Source organism: Platichthys flesus, chromosome 16, assembly GCF_949316205.1.
Source record: "Platichthys flesus chromosome 16, fPlaFle2.1, whole genome shotgun sequence".
Classification (NCBI taxonomy): Eukaryota; Metazoa; Chordata; class Actinopteri; order Pleuronectiformes; family Pleuronectidae; genus Platichthys; species Platichthys flesus.
This window is the reverse complement of record NC_084960.1, coordinates 2,345,706-2,368,364: the sequence shown is the minus strand read 5'-3', so window position 1 is coordinate 2,368,364 and position 22,659 is coordinate 2,345,706. Positions and strand designations below refer to the sequence as shown.

Genomic DNA, 22,659 nt, shown 5'->3' with positions numbered 1-22,659 from the left:
TCAGTCAGGGCTGGAAACTGAGGGTGAATCAGGAATCACTTACCTGAGGAGATTAGACTTGTCAGCACTTAAAGATTTAATTTAATTATTATAGGAAATCTTTCCAATGGCTGATTTAAACTAGTTTTAACAGATTTAGATTGTGTTTTAATGTTTTTTTTGTTTGTAATATTGATTCGTCTTCTTTTTTTATCCCATATATTTTACCAAACACTGTAACCTCTAGATATAAATGCTATTATTATAATTATTTATGGTCTTTGCTCTGGTAGCACATTACCTGGGCTTGATTTTAATTTGGAAGGACCTTACACTTCCAATCCAATTACAGTTTTTATTGACTCCACCACATTTGTCTGACACTTGCAGATTAAAGATTTTCTCGTTCAATAAAGACAAACTTAATGAAACCTGATCCGCCGTTGGAACTGGACTCCTGTGACCCTGACATTTGATAAAGAGTCATAGAGCAAATACATTTATACGTAAGATCTCTCAGGACAGATTGTAAAGTGCTGACTCCTGCAGCCACAATCATTTCACACTTATCCCTGACATCAAGTTTGAACATGTCACACATCTGTCCTCTCTGGTTCTGCAGATCTACTCTTTGAACACATTCTGTAGATTATTATTTTAAATCTGTGAAGAGCACTTCTTGGGGAATGTGGGGTCTCATCATTCCTCTCAAGAGGCCTGCTCCTCTATGTGCTTTGGTATTTTCTAATCACGCCCCCTGGTGACAGAAGCCCTCCATTGGTTTTCCTCCTCCCAAGGGGGAAGTGGGCTGAGCTTGTGGATTTTTCATGGGGGCTGATAATCTCACACTGACCCGGGTTAAGAATGCGGGATAGTAAACATGTAGCAGGTCCGATGATCGCTGGAACCCAGACTGATCCACGGATATAAGAGGTAACGCGGTTTGTTTATTCTCACACCTCACATCTGGTTCAGCGGTCGATGGCAGCCGCCGCCGCCGCCGCAGAGTGAGACGAGCTCGGCGGCGGAGTGGAGCCGGAGCCGGGTCTCCGGAGGAAGAGGCGGATTCTGAGAATCACAGATTTTAGTTCGGTAACATGTGATGCGCGTGTATGTGCTCGTGTGTGTGTGTGTTGGTATGATCCAGAGCATCGAGGCCCAGATCCCCACAGAGCCGCGTTCATACACAACATGTAATAGAGTTACACACATTAACAAACATCACAGTTTAGTATATCTTATTTATATGTATATCTTCTACATGTTTTGATTTGGTGCTGCGCAGATAAGTTGTTACGGTGCATCACTGAATAACCACACACATTATCTCAAGGCAGTTTACATCACAATGTTACAGAGAAACACACCAGTTCCCACAAAGAACAAGCTCAGATATGTAACTTCGTTATAAAAGTGAGAAACCTCCGGAGTGAGAGTTAGCTGACATGTGCCTCGTCCGGTTGGAGAGAGCAGAGGAACATGGGCGAGAGAAGAGAGAGAGAGACTGGGAACAATTGTGTAAAGTTAAATTTAAACTTGGTCAGACTGAGTGGTGATAATTGACATGATGATGATAATAATAATAATATCATTAAATGATTCTCCACCACTTTTTTACGCTTTTGTGCAAAGTGGATTTTTTGTTTTCCAAAAATAAATATATGTTATTATCGTGTTATTTGTATTGTGTTGTATCAAGGCTGGATGATATGGTTAAAAAAAGTCCAGATAAAAATCTTCACTTCAGTCGATATCACGATGAATGTCACATTATTATTTCTGTCACGATCTGAGTGAAGGTCGTGGTTTTAATCATGTAAAGTGATAAACAGCCAAACATTTTACAAACCTGATCCAAATGATAAATGAACTGAATTCAGACACAAATAAATGAAATACAAAATAATCTGACATGTAGACATAAGACATATATTGATGTTGTTGGACCTTTCTAATATTGCTATTGATAGAAATTATATTGGGATAATATTGATATTGTTTTCTTGCCCAGCCTTATGTTATATATGTTTACCACCTTTCCTTTCTGTTCCTCAGGTTATGGATTCGAACCTTCCTTGTCTCCTCCTGTTTGTGTTGGTCGGCTGGGTCGAATCCTCCTCTGATAATGTCACCCGCCACTTTGACTACTGCGTCCTGGGAGCCGGGCCCTCAGGACTGCAGATGGGACACTTCCTCTCCAAAGCCAGAAGAGACTACATCATCCTGGAGAGGAACGCAGGGCCGGGCAGCTTCTTCCACAAGTGAGAGACTTTGTGAGAACATGGAGGACGTCTGGGTTTCCTCCAGAATCCTTTTTGACCTCTGCCCTCTCTGCTCCTGTTGTGTGTGTGTGTTTGTGTGCGTGCAGGTATCCCAGACACAGGAAGCTCATAAGCATTAACAAGATCCACACAGGAAGGCAGAACCAGGAGTTCAACCTGCGCCACGACTGGAACTCGCTGCTGAGCGATAGACGCGACCTCCTGTTCAAGCGGGTGAGCAGCGAGTTCTACCCTCCGGCCGACGCCTACCCGCTCTATCTGTCCCTGTTTGAGAAGGAGCTCGGCCTGAGGGTGCGTTACGGCGTGGACATCGGGAGGATCAGGGCCACGCAGTCGGCCACTGGCAGGAGCTACGTCCTCACTGATCAACATGCATCTGACTACAAATGCAGGTAGTTGTCTTCACACTGAACCTGTGGTGAACGTTTTCTGTTTGGATTGTGAGTTGCATCGTGTGCTCTGTGCTCCCCCCCAGCGTCCTCCTGGTGGCCACAGGCCTGTGGGTTCCTCAGCAGGTGGAGTTCGTCGGTTCTGAGCTGGTTGAGGGATACGAGTCCATCTCCACCAACCCTGACGACTACAGGGACCAGGCCGTGCTCATTCTGGGGAAGGGGAACTCTGCCTTTGAAACGGCCCAGAGCATCATGGGACAGGCGAGCCGGGTGCACATGCTGAGTTCCAGCCCCGTTCGACTGGCGTGGCAGACGCATTATGTCGGAGACCTCAGGTACAGATGAAGAAGGGGGAGATTTTCTGTCTCTTTGGTTCCCAAACTTTGATCAGACACAATCACACAAGAGGATCCAGGAAATCCACCTTGATGTATCTGGACTTTATTACGTCCGGCAAAGAGCATTTATTTGTTTGTTTCTTTTGTTAGTGGTCAGGATATTAAAGATGTGGTTTAGCTCAGTGAAGAACAAATTAACTTCTAAAGAATTTATTTAGCTGTTAGCAGTTCTACATATATTTAAACTGGATTTTGTGTTATAGCTGTTTATTGTACAAAAAGGTGGATATCCCCAGTGTTTTTTATGCACATGAATTTCTGTGAAGTTTGTACATTTAGTCCCTCTTGGATCCATCTATTTTAGCTTTCAGGACTTATTCTGTATGTTCATGTACATGTTTTATCAAATCATAATTATTTCTTTTATGTCAGCTTCAGTATCAACTGTTCTGAATTGGAGGTTTTTAAAATGAACATCTTCTTGCTTTTCAGAGCTGTGAACAATGAGCTGCTGGACACGTACCAGCTGAAGTCTCTTGATGGTTTGGTCGAGGCTCAGCTGGAGAAAATGGTTATCGTTCAGCGAAAGGAGGAGGGCAGGAGGAGATCAGGAGGAAAGAAGACAGAGAAGAAGAAGAAGAAGAGACACTTGTACTTGACTCTAAACAAGTACATACAGAACCAGGAGGGGAGGAACCGCTCTGACGCGACTGCAGAGGAGCTGCCAGCGTATCACATAGACAACTTCTCCATGAGGAAACCCTACGACCGTGTGATTCGATGTCTTGGATTCCGATTCAACTTCAGCGTATTTGACAGGTAGAGATTTACGCAGACTTACTGTGTTTTTCCCATATTTCATATATGAGATGTTTTGTTTAGATAACTCTCTCTTTAGCTCCGCCTGCCCACCGAACAGTGACAATGCCAAAGGGAGATTGCCGGGGGTGACGGCCTGGTATGAAGGGAAGAGCACCCCCGGCCTGTTTGTGCTGGGAACAGCCGCTCACTCCAGGGACCACCGCCAGTCTGCCGGCGGCTTCATCCACGGGTTCCGTTACACAGGTGACAGTCTAACAGATGTTTATTTACACTTTGACGAATGATCCAGGAATTATTAGGATTTTTTTTGCCACAGCCCGAGCTGTACATCGTGTACTCGAACAGCGCTACCATGGCAGCCCCTGGTCATCCACAAAGCTGTTGACCACGCAGCTGCAGGCCTGGATCCTGAAGCGGGCTGGCGAGGCCTCTGGGCCATACCAAATGTTTGAGGTGCTCGGGGATGTTATACTTCTTCGAGGGTGAGTCCATGTGATATCATCAGTTATCATGAACTTGCATGAGATCTGCCTGCTTTCCTTTGCTGAGTACAAGTTATCTGTCCATAACTTTGAAAGTGACACGTAAGGTCAACATAGGCTGTTCCTCATCCCCGTTCCTCTCATTTCCTCCCTCTTCCACTCTCAGCTCCCACTGTGAATACGTGGAGGAGTTTCCGGTCCAGGCGCTGCCTCAGTTCTCAGCTCTCTCGGGTCATGAGGTGTCCGGCCAGGGCCTGATTGTTCTCGTCATGCAGTACGGGAAGAAGAAGATCGACTACCTGGGGCGCAACAGGGCGGAAACCGACTGGACCAAAGCTTGGAAATCCAACTTCCTGCACCCTGTTTTATACTATTATGACAAACTTCCTACTGGTGAGTAAGAATTCTGCTGCCATTAAAAAGTAGATGTAATTCTTCCATGTAGACTCTGAAAGGTGAATATACTCAATATTAAATCACAAAATACTATGACACTGGCAAACCATTTTCAAACTATTCTTTTTTTGATCCCAGAGGAAGAAATGAAGCTCCGTCCCAGTGGCTGGCCGCTGCCCAGGCCTAAGGCTCTTCATCACATGGTTGAAGACTTCCTCGCAGAATGGGACAGTCCCATATCTCACATCCAGCCTCTGCGGCGCTTCCTGGAGCACTGTGTCCAGACCGACCTCAGGGCCTTCTATGCAGGTAAAGCATGTTAGCAGCTGCCTCTATTTACAGAGAGAATTCTGTATCAATATAGTGATTTTCTAGTATATCGAACCACAGACGTTCTGTTTAGGGGACGACCTGCTGTACCTCCTGAACCACAGCCACCTCTAACTAAAATCCTAGTCTTTCCACTTTGATTCTCACTTGATGAACCATTTACCTGTTAAATTCAGGTCAATTGAAACAACTATGATGCTCAGAAAATGAAAAAAAAATTTCAAATCTTTTACTTTGCACCTCTCACTGAGTGATTTCACTACATTACATTACATTACATTACATTACATTACATGTCATTTAGCTGACGCTTTTATCCAAAGCGACTTACATTTTTTAGAACACTCATCATTTTTTATTCACTAACTGCAGAGCAGGGCAGGACCGTGACTCATTCCTGTGTTTCATCACATCTTTTAGAATCGTGTTTCCGCTGGACCCTCACCCACCGCGAGCCGCCGCTGTTCTGTCAGCAGGGATACTTGAAGCAGCAGGGTGTGGTTCACGACAGTCGGCTGTGGCAGCACGCACACGACGCTGGATTGATGCCCACCGAGCAGGACGCCGGCACATCGGAGGCCGACCCAGCGTTCCCCAGCTACCTGGCACATACTGGAGCCTCTGTGTCTTCAGGACTGAAACTTGACCTCTGATTGTTTTACCGAAGCGTGTTAAAGCCTATGATGCTGTATGTGCCCCTCAGACTTTCTACCTCCAGCACCAATAATCATTCTCCCCACGAGACCAAATATTTTTCACAGTTTATTAGTTCCCAACCTTCTCTACTTGCAACCCCTTATCACCAAGTTGCAGATTTATACCACTTTGCCATTTGAACCAAAGAGTGATTTTCCCTTGCTTTATTTTCATATTTTTATGGACCTGAATGAGTTAAATTATCCTGTAATTTACTATCTAGAAAGAAAAAAGTTAAAATTAGAGGAAAATCTGATATTAATAAGCAGAGTGTGTTTCTCCTTCAGGTTGAATCCCTCACACATATCACGTGGCTTCGGACCAGCCGGCTGGAAACCACTGCTCCTCAGCGAGAGGCGGCTTGTCCCTTAGCATTCCTCAAATATACATATATCTATTATAATGTGCCATTATCACTTTATGTACATGTAGGTGACATGAAACTATATAGTGGAGGGTGGGTGTTACACAATGATTATGCATTTTAAGTGACATTAACTTAATAAATACAATAAATACACAGTGAAGAGGAAAAACAAACTGTTTGTGGTTTTATTCTGATTCAAATGTTTTTCTTTGTTTAATTTATTTTATTCTTAATTTTTTTATGGATAAATAAAATCATTAACAAATATTCAAGTATTTAACAATGTTATCTTCCCAGTGCGCATGCGCAGTCCTGTCACTCGTAAAATTTGACAGGCTGCTTAGCTTGCACTGCTCCTATTGGACTGGAGCAGCTGAAGAAGACGGAAGCTGATTGGTCGTCAGTGCACAGGAGCTGTCGATCGTCCAATGGGAGCGAGTGTTACTGCCTCCGACTGATGAAATGGGGAAAACGTGAACCAGGAGACATTTTGGTTTTGTGGAGGTAAACGCATCGGTGTAAACACAGCTCGGTCCCCGGGATGGAGACGCTCTGACGGGAGAGGATCTGTGAGGACGGACCGAACAATGGCTCCAGACGCTGCTGCCGCACCGGACGCTGTGAACAAAATGGATTCCTGATGTTCACGTGTTGATGTCGGGTGTGTTTTCTTCCTGGAGGCGCGAGGACCGTGTGTTGTTGTAGGAACCGCCTCCACATGTCAGGGTGAAGCATGGACGGCTGGAGCCCTATCGTAGCAGCCGCCTCGGACAATGACCCGTCCAGCTCCGAGGGGGAGTACATGGTGGAGACCGGACCGGAGCCCCGGGAGGCGCCGGCCCGGGAGCAGCGGGGCCCCGCGGACAGGATGGAGGACGGGGGCTCCGCGGCGGTCGGCTTCGGGATGAGCAGCATCGGGGAGGGCAAAGTGGTTCTGGGTCGAGTCGGACCGAGGGACGACAAAGAACTCCGGTACCTGCACCTGCTGTGGGAGCCGGGACGAGCTGAGCTCAGTGTCCCCGCTGGAGGGGCCACCAAGCTGGGGAAGGTGACTGGGAGTCGGGCCAGGAGACAACACCGAGCCGTGCGGAGCCTGGGGCCCATCGGGAAAGATGTGTATGGTAAGAGAGGGAATCATCTTCAGGTGAAGACAGGTTTTAAAGTTAGGTTTAAGTTTAGGTTAGAGACTGTGACGAGGTGAAGTGCAGGTTAGGTTAGTTTAAAGTGAGGTTAGACTGGGATAAGGTGAAGTTAAAGTTAGTTAAAGGTGTTGTTTAAAGTTAGGCAAGTAGTAGCTATGGTTAATATTTCATCTCTAGGAAGTCCATGTAATGTCCTCTGAAGTCATGGAGGTAGTGAAAGTTTTAGAAAATTCAAACCACATCAATTCAGCACCCTTTTATTAGCATATTCATACTGTATACTGCATCTTTACTGTATCTGTAGTAACATGAGAGTATTCTGTACATGACCTCTGTATTTTATTTATTTCATTGCCTATTTTATTCTATTTTCTTACTTTCATATATTTTTGTTATGGTGCTTTCATTCAATTTGAAAATGTTAGTCATGATAATCTCTATATTTCTAAGGTCTCTACCACATGTTAAGTTCCTTCACAACATGTGTTGTAATTTGTCGCTATGCAAATAAAATGTAACCAAACAGATACAGGTAATCATTGTGTAGCAGTGAAACAGAAGAACTTAACATTTCAATATTCAAAACATGCTAGTTATCTAGTAAAATCTCAAACATGCACAGATGAGCAGTAAACAGTAGTTTAATGTGCTGCCAATTTGTTTTTAAAGTGTGAAGCCAGTGTCCTTGTCAGTACTTACATTGTTTTCCTGATGACATCCAGTGCGACCTCTGTGGATCTAACATTTACATATGTCTCTCACTTTGAATGTCTTATCTCCACAGCTGTGAAAAGACTGAGGGAAGCAGCCAACAGCAATGATATTGACACAGGTACGAGCAGGAAGGTCATTCTGTAAGTTATTCAAGCAGAGTAACGGAAGGCTGTTTGAGGGTTTGTGTTAATAAAGTTGTGTTCCTGCAGTTCGAAAACTCCTGCAGGACGACATAGACCCGTGTGTAGCCGACGACAAGGGAAGGACAGCGCTTCATTTCTCTTCCTGCAATGGCAACGAGAACATCGGTAGGTTGACAGCTGTGAAGATGGACGAACAGTAGCATGAAGGATTACACATCATGCTGCAGGACGGTTGCAAAGAGCATTAACCTCAAATTCAACGATGATCCAGCTGTTGAAGTGTCCTTGACTCGATTTAGAGTTATCAATTTATTTATCAAGTCTTCTTTTTGCCCCCTTGTGAATAAAGTACAATTGTTGCTGAGCCACGGCGCTGACCCTAACCAGCGAGACAGTCTCGGAAATACCCCCCTCCATCTGGGTAAGAGAACAATCACCACGATGACACATAAAACCACACGGTAGTCGTACATCTTTCTGTGGCTTGTCTCCGACACACAGCTGTGCAGCTCACACCTGTTCCATCTACACTTATACTGCAGAGTGAAATAAAGTATTTTTTGTGAAGCAACAAGTGACAACTATCTCTGTTATTGTACTTTTTTTGTGTTTGTGCAGCGGCCTGTACAAACCATGTGCCTGTTATCACCACATTGCTGAGAGGAGGTGAGGCCACAGCTGTAGTGTTGAATTCTCTGTGAATCCATTTTTCTCAGCTTCCCATTAAAGTAGAGATCTTTACCACTTAGCTAAAAATACATACATGCATACATTTCAAAGAGGTGTCTGTAGCCAAGAAGAAGTTTCAGCAGGGTGTTAGGCTCACCAGTTATATGTAATGGAGACATTTGTTCTTATTGATTCTGTGAAGGCGCCCGTGTGGACGCCCTCGACCGAGCAGGCAGGACCCCGCTGCATCTCGCTCGCTCCAAACTCAACATTCTGCAGGAGGGAGATTCTCGCAGCTTAGAAACCCTGAGAGGGGAAGTCACACAGGTAGAGACAGAAAATCTCCTTTCCTGGCTTAATGAATCAGAACTGGATGCTTGGGTACATACAGATCATGATGTGACTGTCTTTCGTAGATTATTCAAATGCTGAGGGAATACCTGAACCTAATGGGCCAGAGTGAAGCTAAAGAGAGGCTGGAACACATCTCCACACAGCTGCAGCACACACGCACCAAAGAGCAGGTGAGACCCACATTCAAAGATTCACATCAGGCTGCATCTCAGGCTGCATTTTTCTGCCTGAGCCCGACCCCGGACCTGATGCAGTCAATGTGTACATTCATGTTTATATTCTTCAATTTGCTGGTATTGAGGATTCATTGTTCGTTTGTTTTTCATCAATTCATAGATATATGTTTTGTTTTTCCATAGGTGGATGAGGTGACGGATTTATTGGCCAGTTTTACATCGCTCAGTCTACAGAAACAGAATTTGGGGGATAGGTAGAAGACCATGTTTATAGAGAGCTGAGGTCCTGCTCTGCTCCACCATCCTTCGTCAGACAAGTTAACCTGCAGTAACTTTTTAACATTTTATTTATTAGCGTATTAATATGACAGCAAGGCTAACAGAAGTAGTGTTAGCCTGGTTAAATTCAAAAGACGCTCAGATCTCAACAGCAACCACAGTAATGGAGTTGACATACTTTCAGCATATGGACGTAACACACATTCGCTTTTCAGAGGAAAGATGAAAGAAGGCCCTCAAGGCAAAAATACACTCAAACAGGAAGCTTGTGGAGACAGAAGCTAACCCAGTGCAGTGGGACCTCAGCTCTCTATTGTGTGTGTGTGTTCTCTGACATGTTGCCTGCCATTATTAGACACAGCTCTGTGATCACTATGAGATGTGTGTAGTTCTTATGAAATGAGTTAACAGTTTCCCCTGTTGTGACTTATCTGGGTTTGTGTTCAGCACCATGTTTCAATCACGATGCCTTTTTTCTCTTGTGTTGCATGTTGATACGTTTGTATGTGAACTGTGGTGTAAACATATTGTTTGGCTGTTGTTGGAAATTTATATTTGTGAATCAATAAATGAGTGTTTGTCTATATTGGGGAAATATTGTCTTTTGTACAATGTGAGAACTTTTATATCTATTTTGGCTTATTTTGTATATTATATTATTGATGATATATTATGTTATTTATATATATGTTTGTATTATAACGTACTTATTATATAAAGTTCTCGTTAGTAGTAGATCTTAGATTTAGCATGTGTATGGATAATGTATAGCTGCTTTCCTCCACGCTGATTGGCTACCCTCTCCAAGCCCCTCCCCTACGCAGACACGTATTGTTCCGCCGATAATAAAGATGGCGGCTGGACCCGCGTAAATTGGAGATCTCCTGGAGGTAGTTAAATCTAATAAACACATGATTTTCTTAGCTCCGGGGGTTTGTAAACGTCACGGTCCATCACCTCAGAGAAGCCGGGGACATGAGCAGTTTATTCGCGGTTCGGCGGCGCTGTTTTCGGTCACTTGAGGGGACCGCGGCCTAGCGGCGGGTGGAAGCCTCGGGCTTTCCTCGGCGGCTCATGCCGGCCGGCGAAGCGCTCGCTCGGCGCGGCCGATCCGGGCTCCTGGAAAGATAGGGGAATGGGACGCAGCGGAGGGAAAGTGAATGGAGAGGGGGTGTGTTTGTGTATCTTTACAAAAGTAGGCGGGAAGTTGTTTAGCGTTTGTTTCTCTCGTGCAGGAGGCACACTGCATTGTTTTGTGAATGTTCCGCTGATTTGATTTTGCATGAAGTTCTCCAGTGTTGAGCAGGAGTTGAGGCAACACACACACACACACACACTTAGGTGCAGTCATCTCTGCTCATGTCTGGGTAACGAGGTACACCACGAGGAAGGATCCTGTGAACTTTTCTATTTCCTTCAATTCAAACTCCTTCATGGCTCATTTCTGTTCATACACAGAACTTCTTCACCTCGACTTGTATTTGACTGTTTCTCTCTGTGCTCTGTTGACAGGTCGTTATCCTGCCTTCATGGTGTCTGTGACATCCTGTGACAAGAAGACGTGTTGACCAAGGACCAACTATGGCTTTTGAGGAGATCAAGAGTAAAGGAGGAATGGGTAATGTCTGCTTGTTATGTGGTTTAACTGTATTTCTCACGGTGACGAAGAAATTAAGAAAACAACTTCATCGATTTGACGACACATGAAAATACAGACAACTCCAGAAATGTCCGCAGGTTCATCAATATTTTCAAATTGAGGAAGTTGTTAGTATTGATTTATCAAACCAATGCACTCAAGTGCTTTGAATTATAAATAGTAATAACACTGCGAAGTGCGTAATGCAGCAAGGAAGTGAAAACCTGTGAATATGTAACGACATATGCATGTCTATATAATACACCAAAGGTCGAAGTCTAAATTCAACTATTGCCTATTCTGAGTATGAGCTCAGTCAGTTAGATATTTCTCACTGCGTGTGTCCCACAGAATCTATGTTTTACTTTGAAAGTAAGGATTATAATCCAGATTTCTTATATTTTAGACGTGGGGATGGAGGGAGACAGGGGCCTTGTTGCTGGTCGGAGCCAGAGAGAGAAAAGGAGGTCGTACAAGGATCTGCTGAGGGAGGAGGAGGAGATGGCTGCTCAGGTCCGAAAGTCTTCCAAGAAGCGACCAAAGGTAAATTATCATTGTTCTGCAACTTTTAACTATTGGGTTTATATGAGCTTAGTACATTGTCATTGGATCTTTTGATAATTTGAACAATATGTACGATTATTTATTGATTTGGTGTCATTTCTAATTAGGATTCAGAACTTTTCATGCTGGGAGGGGATTCGCATAAAAAGAAGAAGAAACACAGCGATGAGCACTATTACAGAGGTGAGATATTTATATATTACAATTATCTTCTTATTAATAAGATTTGACTCTAACACCATAATCTTCCTTTGTCAGACCACGATGGTTCAGGTCCAACTTCTCACAAGAAAAAGCACAAGTCTGCAGACCGCTCCCCGTCCCTGTCCTCCCCTTCGTCCTCCCTTCCGACAGATACAGCGATGGGCCTCCTTCAGGCCATCACCTCTCCCCTGGCCACAGGTTCGGAGCCCAGCCCCCACTTACACAAGAAACCCTCCTACCCCCCCGTCTCCTCACATTCCTCCAAGGACCGCAAACGTGAGGGCAACAGCAGTGGTGGAAGCAAAGGAAGCCACTCCCTCTCTCACTCGCGCCCCGTGTCTTCCTCTTCCTCTTCTTCCAAGAAGCACTCGTCCTCTTCTTCAAAGTCCTCCCTGTTCCACGGTGGAGCTCCCAAAGAGGAGCCGCTGACGTTGCGTGAGGCAGACGGGCTGAAGATGAAGCTCATCATGTCGCCGGAGAAGGAGGAAGGGGAGAGCTTCCCTTTCACGCCGCACTCATCCAAAGGAGGCGTGAAGAAGGAGAAGGAGAGAGACAGGACGCAGCCCTCGAAGTCGTCCAAGAAGAAGCAGCAGCAGAGTCGAGATCCACTGCCTGTGGTGGGAAAGGAGGTGGAGGTGGAAGGTAAGATGAACCTAAAAGATGAAACACATTTCCTTTGGTTGTACTTGATTCTGGAACTCTGTGTTTTCTTTTGTTTCTTCATATTTGCCTCTGTTAAACAGGTCATTACGGAGGAGGCATGGGAGATGATAGTTCTTCATCTGGGGCTGAGCTGGAGGCAGGAGAGTTGGTCATAGATGATACATACACACATCTGACGAAAAAGAAGAAGAAGAGCAAGAAGAGCAAGAAGAAAAAAGACAAGGAGAAGGACAGAGATAAGGAAAAAAGCGGGAAAGACAAGAAGCACAGCAAAGGATTTGGAGGCGAGTATATCCAGTAAAGAGATGTGCTACTAGCGTTTAAGTACTGTGGTGAAACTTGGTCACAACAATTAATATTACTGTCATTTCCAATTGGCTACATCTACCCAGCAGGCAGTTCAGTAATGTTTATGTACCAATGAGCGATGGAAAAGACATCATCTGAAAAACTTTAAAACTTTTATACCGGCTCTTCCCTTGTAGAACTCTTGCGGATCGAAAGTCCTGTTAAACATTTTCAGGTTCTCAAACCCTCACTCTTGTTCCTTTCTTCAGACTCCTCGAAGAGCCACAGCCACGGCCACTCCCATCCCACTGTCACTCACAGTGCTGTCGGCCCCATGTATGCTATGAGCGCACCCATCCCTCCACACCACCATCAAGGCAGTGACGGAGTACCAGAGAAGAAGAAGAAGAAGAAAGAGGAGGACAGGGACAAGCATGATAAAGATAAAGAGAAGGTAAGATACTGTGGGGTCGTTATTTACTCTACAACTCACCTCTCATGCTGTTGTGCTTTGTTGTGTTTCTCTTACAATAAAGTTTGTCCTCTTTTTCCTCGTTTAGCCCAAGAAGAAGAACACAACAGCCTATCAGGTGTTTTGTAAAGAGTACAGAGTCAACATCAACGCGGAACAGCCAGGACTAGGTGGGTAACATATAGTATAAGTGTATATATTGAAAATATATTATAATATATTAAATTACTAAAAGAAACCATCTAAACATTTTGTCTGTACGTCTGGTCCTCAGTCTTCGGTGAGCTCAGCAAGAGGTTGGCAGAGGTGTGGAAGGCGATGCCCGAGAAAGACAAACTCGTAAGTTTTTTGTGTAATTTAACAAAAGAAAAAGCTTTGGAAGTTTATCTGACTAATTTGAATATCCCTGATATATTTGCAGTTGTGGTGGTGCACTAACTGTCTATTGCTTCCTGTGCTCTGTGTGTTCACACTGTGCAGGTCTGGAGGCAGAAGGCTCAGTATCTGCAGCACAAACAGAACAAAGCCGAGGCCACGACGATCAAACACAAGAGCTCCACCGAGAGCAAAAGCAAAGGTATTTTTAGCCCGACTCTCTCAACTCTCTGTCCCTTCACCGCTGCATCTCATTAGAATGGTTGTTAATTGGTGTTTTCTTTGATATAAGTTGTAGCAACAGGAACTGGGATTGTGTCGCCAAGCAGAGCCCCCGGCAACTTGTCCCTGTCCCCCGCCCGAATCCCAGAGGTCGATCCCATCGATGCAGCAGCTCACCTGCAGCTACTGGGAGAGTCCCTGTCCCTGATTGGGCATCGACTACAGGAAACAGAGGTGAGTCTCCATATGCACGTGTTTCTGCATAATCCTGCTGATAACAAAAAACGTTGAGATGTTTCATTAATGCAGCGGACAACGTGAATCATGTGAATGTGTGTTTGTTTTAGGGGATGGTGGCTGTGTCCGGGAGTCTGTCTGTACTTCTGGACTCCATCTTGTGTGCTCTGGGGCCACTGACCTGTCTCACAGCACAGATACCACAGTTAAACGGCTGTCCTCGAAACGTCCTGGTACAGTACTGACATTTGTTAAAAGCTTGAATAGATTTGGTTTATGAATTATTTATTTCACATCTTTATTCAGTTGAAGAACAGGACTCAAAAACGTCTAGCTTCAGGAGATGAAGACGCACCTTTTATAACAGAGTTCTAACTGTGATTTCTCTTTTCACATCAGTCGAATACATTGGACAACATCGCCTACATCATGCCTGGACTGTGAGTGGAGGATGCAGAGTGATTGTTCAGCAGACTCAGAGTCAGCAGACGTGTCTGGATTGGTTCCTGGAGCAGGACCGACCCTCGGACTTTGATTTAAAGCCACTGCCCTGCATCTGAAAACTTGGATATTTCTAGTGTCGACATGTTTTTAAAAGTGTATTTTTAGAAAAAAAGGAATGTCATTCTTTTAATTTTGTAATTGTCATATTTTTTTAAATGAAGCATTTTACTGGACATTCTAATTCTCCTTGGCGTATCAGCTTAGTTTTACTGTTACTGTACAGCTGTTGTGTGAATGTGTGAGTGAGTGTATGTAATGTGCTGAATGTGTGTAGCTGTAAAGTGGGTGTGACCGTGTGAACGATGAGTTTCCCCTGCCTGTTTTTTTACTGAAATGTACAGGAACCTTGTAGTTGATCTTCTGCTCATCATCAACAAACATAATATATTTAACTCCTGATTATTTGTTTCTTTTACCATGTAAAAAGTACTGTTATGCCTTATTTGCTCGTTTTATAGATTTGATATTTCACTGTCCGTACAGCGTTTAGATTTTGTCTGTACTGTAGAGTTTCAGAAGCGATAGAAAACCGTTTGTTCTAAAATGAGCAGGTCAAGCAGTTCACTGTCGGAGCTTCAAATCCACAACTATCGCAACATTAAAATATGATCTGATCAGATAAGATGCAGCTTCTGCCTCCCAAAGTTTTTTTTTATATTCGTCCCTTCTCTCTCTCTTCCCCTTTCCTTCCTTCTCTTCTTCAGTTCTTTCTTCATCTTCCCTTTCTTAAGTCGTGATTTTTTTCCTGCTTCTCTTTCATATTCCACGTCCACTTTTCCATGTTGGTCCTTGATGTGATTTTCTGAAAATGCAGAACCAACAGAAGTTTCAGCTTTTTCTTTTCTAAATCTAAATCGTGAACAAATCTAAAATCCATATAATTAATTTCTAAAGGAGCTGATGCTCAATGTTCTGCAGGACCTTCTTGTAATATTAGACTATAATACCCCACGATAGTTTATTCTTTGTAATGTCCCAATAATATAACGAAATAATATTTGTTACTTGATTTAAAGTATGGGCTATATTGAAAATTGTAAACAAAAAAAGAAAGATGTGACATTGTGATTGGTACTTAAAAATAAAAGTACTAGGACTCGAGTCATAATAAACCTCCGGGCTGCAGTGGTGAGATCACCGACCCCTCTCGGTCCCCGGGCCCCGGGCTGAGTCGCCCTGCCTCGGCCACAGATGGAGCTGTGTTCACCCCTGGAGGAGTGAGTCAGTCTGCAGGAACCAGGAAGTGACTTCATCCCGCTTCAGATCCACGACAGAGAAGAGAAGCAGAAATGTCAGCCGCTGCCCCGCAGTCAGGTAAACACACTGAAACTCTTTATTATGAAGCTTTACAACAGGGAGGGAGAGGGAGCGGCCCCCTGCTGCGGGTCAGTGCGGGGCAGTGCGGGGCGAGACGAGGAGAAGCAAAGGGCGGTGTCACCTCTTTGAAATGATAACAACCTATCAGGCTGGATCTGTAGAACACAGTAAAACTGCTGGTTTCAAATAGAAAGAGGACATATTAATTAAAGTTGTGTTGTCTTATTGAACTTTGTGTCGTGTGTTTTTGTCCCTGCTCCGTCAGAGCTGAGGCTGGTGGTGCTGGGCCAAACCGGACCAGGACAGAGCCCCGCAGGCTGCACCATCCTGGGCCTGCAAGACTCAGGGCAGGGCCCAGACCAACCTGAGAGCCAGGAGTGTAAACACAGAGGAGAAGCTGCAGACAGAAAGGTGAGAGACAGACAGAGAGACAGGTGAGAGTGAGACAAAGAGACAGACAGGTGAGAGTGAGACAAAGAGACAGACAGGTGAGAGTGAGACAAAGAGACTGACAGACATACAGGTGAGAGGGAGAGACACAGACAGGCAGACAGGTTAGGCTTGAAAAGTGAAGCCCATAATTATATGTTTATTACCAGCAGCAACATATTTACTTGGATGGCCACCACTTCAGAAGCCAATGTAGGAATAATATGATATAATATAATTATTGATGTTGACTTCCTGCTCCTCCTCTGCAGCTGGCGGTCGTCTCCGGTCCGGCCTGGTTCAGCTCCGGCTGCAGCCCCGAGGACAGAAGAAAACACATCTCCTCCTTCATCTCCTTGTCCAGCCCCGGGCCACACGCCTTCCTGCTCTTTGTCCCGCTGAACCAGCCGACCGATGGACAGGACAAGGCTCTGGACGCCCTGACCAAGCTGTTCGGCCCCTCTGTGCTCAGCAGACACACCATCGTGCTCTTCACCCACACGGAGGAGCTGGAGGAGGACCAGCAGCTGGACGAATACCTGGCCACGTGGCGAGACCTGCAGGAGCTGGTGGACAGATGCGGTGGCCGCTACCACACCCTGGAGACCCGCAGCGGAGAAGAGGCGGGGGAGAGGGACCCTGTTCAGGAGCTGCTGGAGAAGGTGGAGCAGATGGTGAAGGAGAGCGAGACGGGTCACCTGAGCTGCCCTCTGTATGACGAGGCTGAGGAGAGAGTGAGGGAGCGGCAGGTGGAGGTGGTGAGACGGAGGAGAGCCGAGGAGCAGGCGTCTCCCACTGACTCCCAGCCGGAGGAGGACGTCACGGAGGAGGAGATGGAATCAGTGCGAGACGAAGCAGAGAGGAGCGTCGGCGTCCTGGATGTGGACCTAGGTGACATCTTCCCGTCCACCAGCGTCACGCCTTCCCCCCCCTCCTTCCTCCAGGGCCTGTGGGAGAAGCTGAGGGACTGGTTGAAGTGGCTGCCTGGACTGGTGAGGAGGGAGGCCCTGTTGGGGGCCCTGGTCGGCCTGTTTATGGGGGGGCCGTTCGGGGGCATGCTGGGGACCACTGTGGGTTCAGTGGCCACTGAGGTGGGCAGAAGGAAAACACAGAAAACTAAATAAGAGATAATCTATTATAGAATAACGTGCACCTTAAAGTCACTTCACTGTGTGATTAAGCTACATGCTAACAGCTAGCCCTTGTCAGGATAGTACTTACCACTGAAATCCTGCAGGTATTTATATTTGACCACTCTCTGTATTATCTAAACACTTTATATAGAAGTGGAGGAAGTATTCAAACCAAGCTATAAGAACTTATAAGTTATTTATTATACCAATAAAGTAACTAAATAAAAGAAGTGTCATAATCTCTATGAAGAAACATTCAAAACAACTTTTTTGCAAAACTAAGAAGCAACCACTAGATGGAGACATTGACCTTTTTAATTGTACAAGTTTGAAAGAGACGTTTCACTTCCTGCTCGACCAAGCAAATAAAAGCTGCTGTTTTCAGATCATCTCCTTTATTCTTCCTCTGAGGCCTTTTGAATGTGAAATGATTTAATCTGCATGGATACAAGGAAGTGGAAGCACAAGGCCACGTCTTCTCTGGGATGTCTCTCTCTCTCTCTCTCTCTCTCTCTCTCTCTCTCTCTCTCTCTCTCTCTCTCTCTCTCTCTCTCTCTCTCCTGCACACACAATGGCAGGTTAGGGCTCTGACATTGATGTAATTGATACTCTGCTAAAACCGTCAGTCATAACCCATCCTTACATCTCTCCCCCCCCCCCCCCCCCCCTGTCTCTCCAAACTGCCGCCGGCTCTGCCTCAGGAGAAGCAGCTAGGCGTTTCCGAATGTGGGTGGTCCGGCCAGGGTGGGAGAGAGAGAGAGAGAGAGAGAGAGAGAGTTAACTCAGCTCTCATGTTTCCCAAAGGGAGAGAGAGGGGAGGGAGGGAAAGACACGAGAAAAAGAGAGAGTGGCGAGAGAGTGGGTGAGAAGCAGCAAAAGGAGAGAGAGGGAAAGAGAGAGAGAGAGAGAGTCAAAGGCAGAGAACAAGCGTTGGGACCACATCTGTCTTCCAGATGTGGCCTCCACAGTTTGTCTGAAAAAGGAAAAAAAAAAAAAAAAAAAGTTTTAAAAGTAAAGGAAAATTGGTGCTAAACAGTTTTTTATTGTTGGGGATTACACGTGCAGCATGAAGAAATACATCCAGCAGCTTCAGGATCCACCAGCCTGCTGCTGCTGCTGCCCGCTCTTTATGAGGCTGCAGTGAAACAGCAAACCAGAGCCTTGAAGTTAATGTATGTGAGGGAGCACCTGTCCAAATATTATCCAGTCTTACTGGATACACACGCACAGAGCTCGGTGTTATGAAGTAAAATTAATTAGAAATTTCTTTGGAAGGGGGGGAGGGGGGGGGGTTATTTCTGGAGGAAAATCTCTCCCTTGGATCAAACGCAGCTCAGATCGAGGAGGTGCTATCTGCTGAGTGGAGCCGAGGCCTCGCCGGGTCAGAGAGGAGCAGAGAGGAGGGGACGCCCAGTTGATTTGTGAATGTGTGTATAAGCAAAGCCAAAATCTGAACAAACATGTGAGGGAATCACCAGTGAGCCATCATTAACACACAAGCTGTAACTTCTGCTCCTCTCCCTCGGAGCCTGCCTGTTGTTGTAAGGGCCCCGTGGTCCCTGGTCGGACTGAGGGGGGGGGGGGGGGGTCCACTGCGAGACGTGGACACCGCAATATTTCCTTGTTATCATCTATCGTCTGGAAAAGACAGCAAACCAGAGGCAAACACAGGATGACACAGATTTTCCTTGAGAGCAAAAGGTGCTTTTCTCACTGACGTCAAACTTCATCAGTGACTGCACAAAACTTTATAACAGCTTTTATTCTAAAACGTATTTTAACTGAACTGGATATTGTCGGTCAATTTTCAACGATCAAACATTTAAAATTGAGAGAATAATTAATTAATGTAAATTATCTGGACGGGATAATGATGCATAATGATGCATAATAATGCAGAACAGCCCTGGATACAAAAAAAAGATAGACAACAAACAATTACAGAGTTCTACACAAAAAGGATGGTAGATGTAAAATGTCTCAAAAGAAATTGATCCTGTTCAGTTTTGAATTTTATTTGCAAAGATCAAAATACTACAAATTATTCGGAAATAAAACATTATAGCCACCAGAAAAATGTTAGAAATATAAAAGAGTTAAAAATATAATTATATGATACGTGTGACTAATATATTTAGTAGCGTAACAATATATTAAATAAAACGATTCAGTTCAGTAAAATTCATAAAAAAATAAATCATAAACAGGGAGAGAAACGGTTTAAAATAACAGACATGTGCTGCAGTTCAAATGCATAAACCTCCACCCAGCAATTCTGTGGACTTTTCCTAACAATGTGACCTCAGGCTGCAAACTTTCTATCTGATCCCAGGGCTGTGTGTGTGTGAGTGAGAGTGTGTGTGTGAGTGTGTGTCTGTGTGTGTGTGTGAGAGACAGCGGTGTGCAACACACTCTCTCTCCTCTCTCTGGTCGTGCTCACTGTGAGCCCTCTCATCTTTTTCCCATTAGTGCTGTTTTCATGTTCTTTCCTAGCGTGAGTGTGTGTGGCTCCGATTGTTTATGAAGCCGCGCTCGCCCCGTCCAAGTGTGTGTGTCTGTGTGTGTCTGTGTGTGTGTGTGTGCAACATAAATTCATGCAAAAGGTTGACCGTAATTTCATAAAAAACACCAAAACAAAAATCATCTTTCATTGAATTATCTATTAAAATATTTCACATCCACAAAATGTTATTTCAAGAGCAGCAACTTGTATTTTCCTCTCTTTGTATTATTGTTTACAGTTGGAAGAGGAAAGCAGCTAAATTTAAAGCAGTGGTTCCAAACCCAGTGTTCTTTAACTCAGATGTTCCCTCACAGCCCAGAACTCGAAAATATTCATATGACTTTATTTTAGATTCTTTTATTTCAAAGGGTCATCATTTAATAATATATAAAAGTGGATATTATCATGCTTTTTATATAACTAAAAATCCTCAATTTGTAAAAGTCATGATTGCATTAATTCTGCAAAAAGTTAATCTGCAACTTAACTGTTCTTTTTGCTATTTCAACAATTTATACATTGGTTATAATCTAAAACTGCACAACAGCTAATTTAATGGTTAATAAATACTATAAAAAGACAAAACTTAATAAATGCAACCTAGTTTTTTTTACTTATCTTGGCAACTTGCAAAGAATCACTTCAAATTCAAAAAGATTTTCCGTTTAATTCTAAGAAGGAGATCTCACGTGTTCCCTTCTTTCTCCTGCCGAGTGTCTGTGGAGTGAGTTTGATCTAATGTGTCGCAGGTGAAGAGAGAAGCCGAACAGCAGATTACATCCAGAACACGGAAAACAAGGTGTCAGCACCGACAAGAGGGGGATGATACAACATGAGAGAAGCCCACCAGACAACATGAACACACAATCACACACAGCTGCTGAGGTCACAGGCCTGGTGGACACACACTCAGTCAGCTGCACATGTACCAGCAGCTCTTGTGGAGAGAAGAGGCACGACTCAAGTGGAGGTGCACAACCGTCACACCTCCGTCTCCTCGTGCCGATTTGACCCGAGCCCTGGATGATGGAGGAGGAGGAGGTGAAGGAGGAGGAGGAGGAGGAGGAGGAGGAGGAGGTGGAGGAGGAGGAGGAGGAGGAGGAGGAGGCCTGAGACTCGGCTGATGCTGTGTGGTCTGGTTCAGGTTTGCACGGCTCTCCGTCATCTTGCTCGTTCAGAGGGAATTCCAAACATGGCCGCCACATTTATGTCATTTACTTTTCATTGCAACAACCTGAACATGTCACTTGAATAACAGAGAGCAAAGCACCCGGGCTCAGCTCCTAACCCGCGGACCTGCCGGAATCAGACGGCGCTCTAATGAGTTCCAGTTTGACTCGGTTCACTTGCCAAGGGCCGGCGTGTCGTACAGGCCTGTGGATTAGCCTCTGTGGGATGAGGAGAGGGGGTGTGGACGGACAGGGACGGAGGGGACAGACGGGGACGGACAGCAGGAGGACAGGGCCGCACGAGGAAGAGGAGTTTTTTTTTGGGGGGGGGGGGGGTTGTGGCGAGATAACGCTGCATGAAAGGAGCGAGAAAAGCTGGATTTTGTAAGTGTGACAGCTCCGAGGAGTTAGCGGTCTCGCACCACACCTCCTGCAACACATGGGCTTTGAGGAGTCCTGGGCGGGGGGGGGGGGGGGGGGGCTCCAGTCAGGGAGGAAGACAACTCACTACTTGTGGAGCTGCGGTGCGGGTGTTGGATGGCCCCTGAGCTCACCATAATTGATGAATAGTGTGGTCCACATTAAGTGACATGCGCCGTTGGCTGTAAGTGGGTGCGATGATTGGGGGGGGGGGGGGGGCTTTTGAAGCTGGGGGCCGTGGGCTGTGTTTGAACCGTCAGCGGAGACCCCTCTTCTCTGTAAAGGACACCACCCTGTGGTTTGGTCGCAGCCTCGGCACAGGCCAGGCTCAGCACACACACACACACAGACACACACACACACACACACACACACACACAAACAAACACACATGCACACATACGTTCCCCTCCAGTTGTATTAAAGGGTTCTGGGGGAGGTGATTGTATTATTCCGGCTGCAACACTGACTTAACTCAACGCAGATCTGACCCCAGATCCTTCTCCTCCACTCCTGCTCTATTGGATCAAGTCCTAATCCTGCCCTCACCACATGAAGGGGAGACACAAAGAGGAGCTGCTCTCCCTCCTGCCACACACATCACATGTCACTCAGGTCCATGTGCTGTCATGCAGTGTACGATGGGTATCAGCGTGTCATGTGGAAGCCGAGGGAGCTTAATGGAGGCCCGCAGAGAGCGGAGCCGGAGACAGACGTGCAGGGAGATTCTGTGAGCGCCGTCAACCTGGAACTGATATTGTGTTGCCGTGTTGTGTTCACAGATCCGAAAGCCGCACACATCCTCTGCCAGGAAAAGCCCAGAGGAGCTGACCCGTCGCACCACTTCAGAGCCGCGCTGCTCAAAACAAGCCCTCAAGTGGAGCGTCTTAGGAGACATTTCACAGTAAGCTATGACTCACAAACCCAGAGCGCCTCACAACAACACCGGGAAGCATCCG

At 45.5% G+C, this 22,659-nt stretch overlaps 4 protein-coding genes across 4 annotated transcripts; all 4 read left to right on the top strand.

Moving 5' to 3' along the window:
- Positions 1-777: 777 nt before the first annotated feature.
- On the top strand, positions 778-6,264 carry foxred2 (FAD-dependent oxidoreductase domain containing 2). The gene is made up of 10 exons (XM_062408401.1): positions 778-912; positions 2,035-2,240; positions 2,348-2,653; positions 2,737-2,988; positions 3,484-3,810; positions 3,890-4,056; positions 4,130-4,295; positions 4,462-4,688; positions 4,830-5,000; positions 5,442-6,264. Exons 2-10 carry the CDS (start codon positions 2,038-2,040, stop codon positions 5,672-5,674), a joined length of 2,052 nt encoding a protein of 683 aa, XP_062264385.1. The 5' UTR covers positions 778-912; positions 2,035-2,037; the 3' UTR covers positions 5,675-6,264.
- A 282-nt stretch (positions 6,265-6,546) lies between these two features.
- Positions 6,547-10,147, top strand: ankrd54 (ankyrin repeat domain 54). The gene is made up of 8 exons (XM_062408402.1): positions 6,547-7,205; positions 8,011-8,058; positions 8,150-8,248; positions 8,433-8,504; positions 8,702-8,749; positions 8,955-9,079; positions 9,169-9,276; positions 9,466-10,147. Exons 1-8 carry the CDS (start codon positions 6,818-6,820, stop codon positions 9,538-9,540), a joined length of 963 nt encoding a protein of 320 aa, XP_062264386.1. The 5' UTR covers positions 6,547-6,817; the 3' UTR covers positions 9,541-10,147.
- Positions 10,148-10,377: 230 nt separating this feature from the next.
- hmgxb4a (HMG box domain containing 4a) lies at positions 10,378-15,357 on the top strand. The gene is made up of 13 exons (XM_062408399.1): positions 10,378-10,451; positions 11,074-11,179; positions 11,607-11,743; positions 11,872-11,947; positions 12,023-12,610; positions 12,712-12,915; positions 13,189-13,373; positions 13,480-13,561; positions 13,666-13,730; positions 13,872-13,968; positions 14,059-14,222; positions 14,336-14,458; positions 14,625-15,357. The coding sequence occupies exons 2-13, from the start codon at positions 11,143-11,145 to the stop codon at positions 14,667-14,669; spliced, it is 1,803 nt and encodes a 600-aa protein (XP_062264383.1). The 5' UTR covers positions 10,378-10,451; positions 11,074-11,142; the 3' UTR covers positions 14,670-15,357.
- A 568-nt stretch (positions 15,358-15,925) lies between these two features.
- si:dkeyp-69e1.8 (uncharacterized protein LOC100001340 homolog) lies at positions 15,926-17,992 on the top strand. The gene is made up of 3 exons (XM_062408398.1): positions 15,926-16,043; positions 16,312-16,457; positions 16,748-17,992. The coding sequence occupies exons 1-3, from the start codon at positions 16,019-16,021 to the stop codon at positions 17,597-17,599; spliced, it is 1,023 nt and encodes a 340-aa protein (XP_062264382.1). The 5' UTR covers positions 15,926-16,018; the 3' UTR covers positions 17,600-17,992.
- The last annotated feature ends 4,667 nt before the right edge of the window (positions 17,993-22,659 follow it).

Excerpts from the sequence above, each read along its gene's own strand:
- foxred2 (XM_062408401.1), top strand. The coding sequence starts at position 2,038 with ATGGATTCGAACCTTCCTTGTCTCCTCCTGTTTGTGTTGGTCGGCTGG. Across the intron at positions 4,057-4,129 it reads CCACGGGTTCCGTTACACAG|CCCGAGCTGTACATCGTGTA; the intron begins GTGACAGTCTAA and ends TTTTTGCCACAG. Across the intron at positions 4,689-4,829 it reads TTATGACAAACTTCCTACTG|AGGAAGAAATGAAGCTCCGT; the intron begins GTGAGTAAGAAT and ends TTTTGATCCCAG.
- hmgxb4a (XM_062408399.1), top strand. The coding sequence starts at position 11,143 with ATGGCTTTTGAGGAGATCAAGAGTAAAGGAGGAATGG. Across the intron at positions 13,562-13,665 it reads CGCGGAACAGCCAGGACTAG|TCTTCGGTGAGCTCAGCAAG; the intron begins GTGGGTAACATA and ends TCTGGTCCTCAG. Across the intron at positions 14,459-14,624 it reads GCTGTCCTCGAAACGTCCTG|TCGAATACATTGGACAACAT; the intron begins GTACAGTACTGA and ends TTTTCACATCAG.
- si:dkeyp-69e1.8 (XM_062408398.1), top strand. The coding sequence starts at position 16,019 with ATGTCAGCCGCTGCCCCGCAGTCAG. Across the intron at positions 16,044-16,311 it reads AGCCGCTGCCCCGCAGTCAG|AGCTGAGGCTGGTGGTGCTG; the intron begins GTAAACACACTG and ends CTGCTCCGTCAG. Across the intron at positions 16,458-16,747 it reads GAGAAGCTGCAGACAGAAAG|CTGGCGGTCGTCTCCGGTCC; the intron begins GTGAGAGACAGA and ends CCTCCTCTGCAG.
- ankrd54 (XM_062408402.1), top strand. The coding sequence starts at position 6,818 with ATGGACGGCTGGAGCCCTATCGTAGCAGCCGCCTCGGACAATGACCCG. Across the intron at positions 7,206-8,010 it reads CATCGGGAAAGATGTGTATG|CTGTGAAAAGACTGAGGGAA; the intron begins GTAAGAGAGGGA and ends TTATCTCCACAG. Across the intron at positions 8,750-8,954 it reads CACCACATTGCTGAGAGGAG|GCGCCCGTGTGGACGCCCTC; the intron begins GTGAGGCCACAG and ends GATTCTGTGAAG.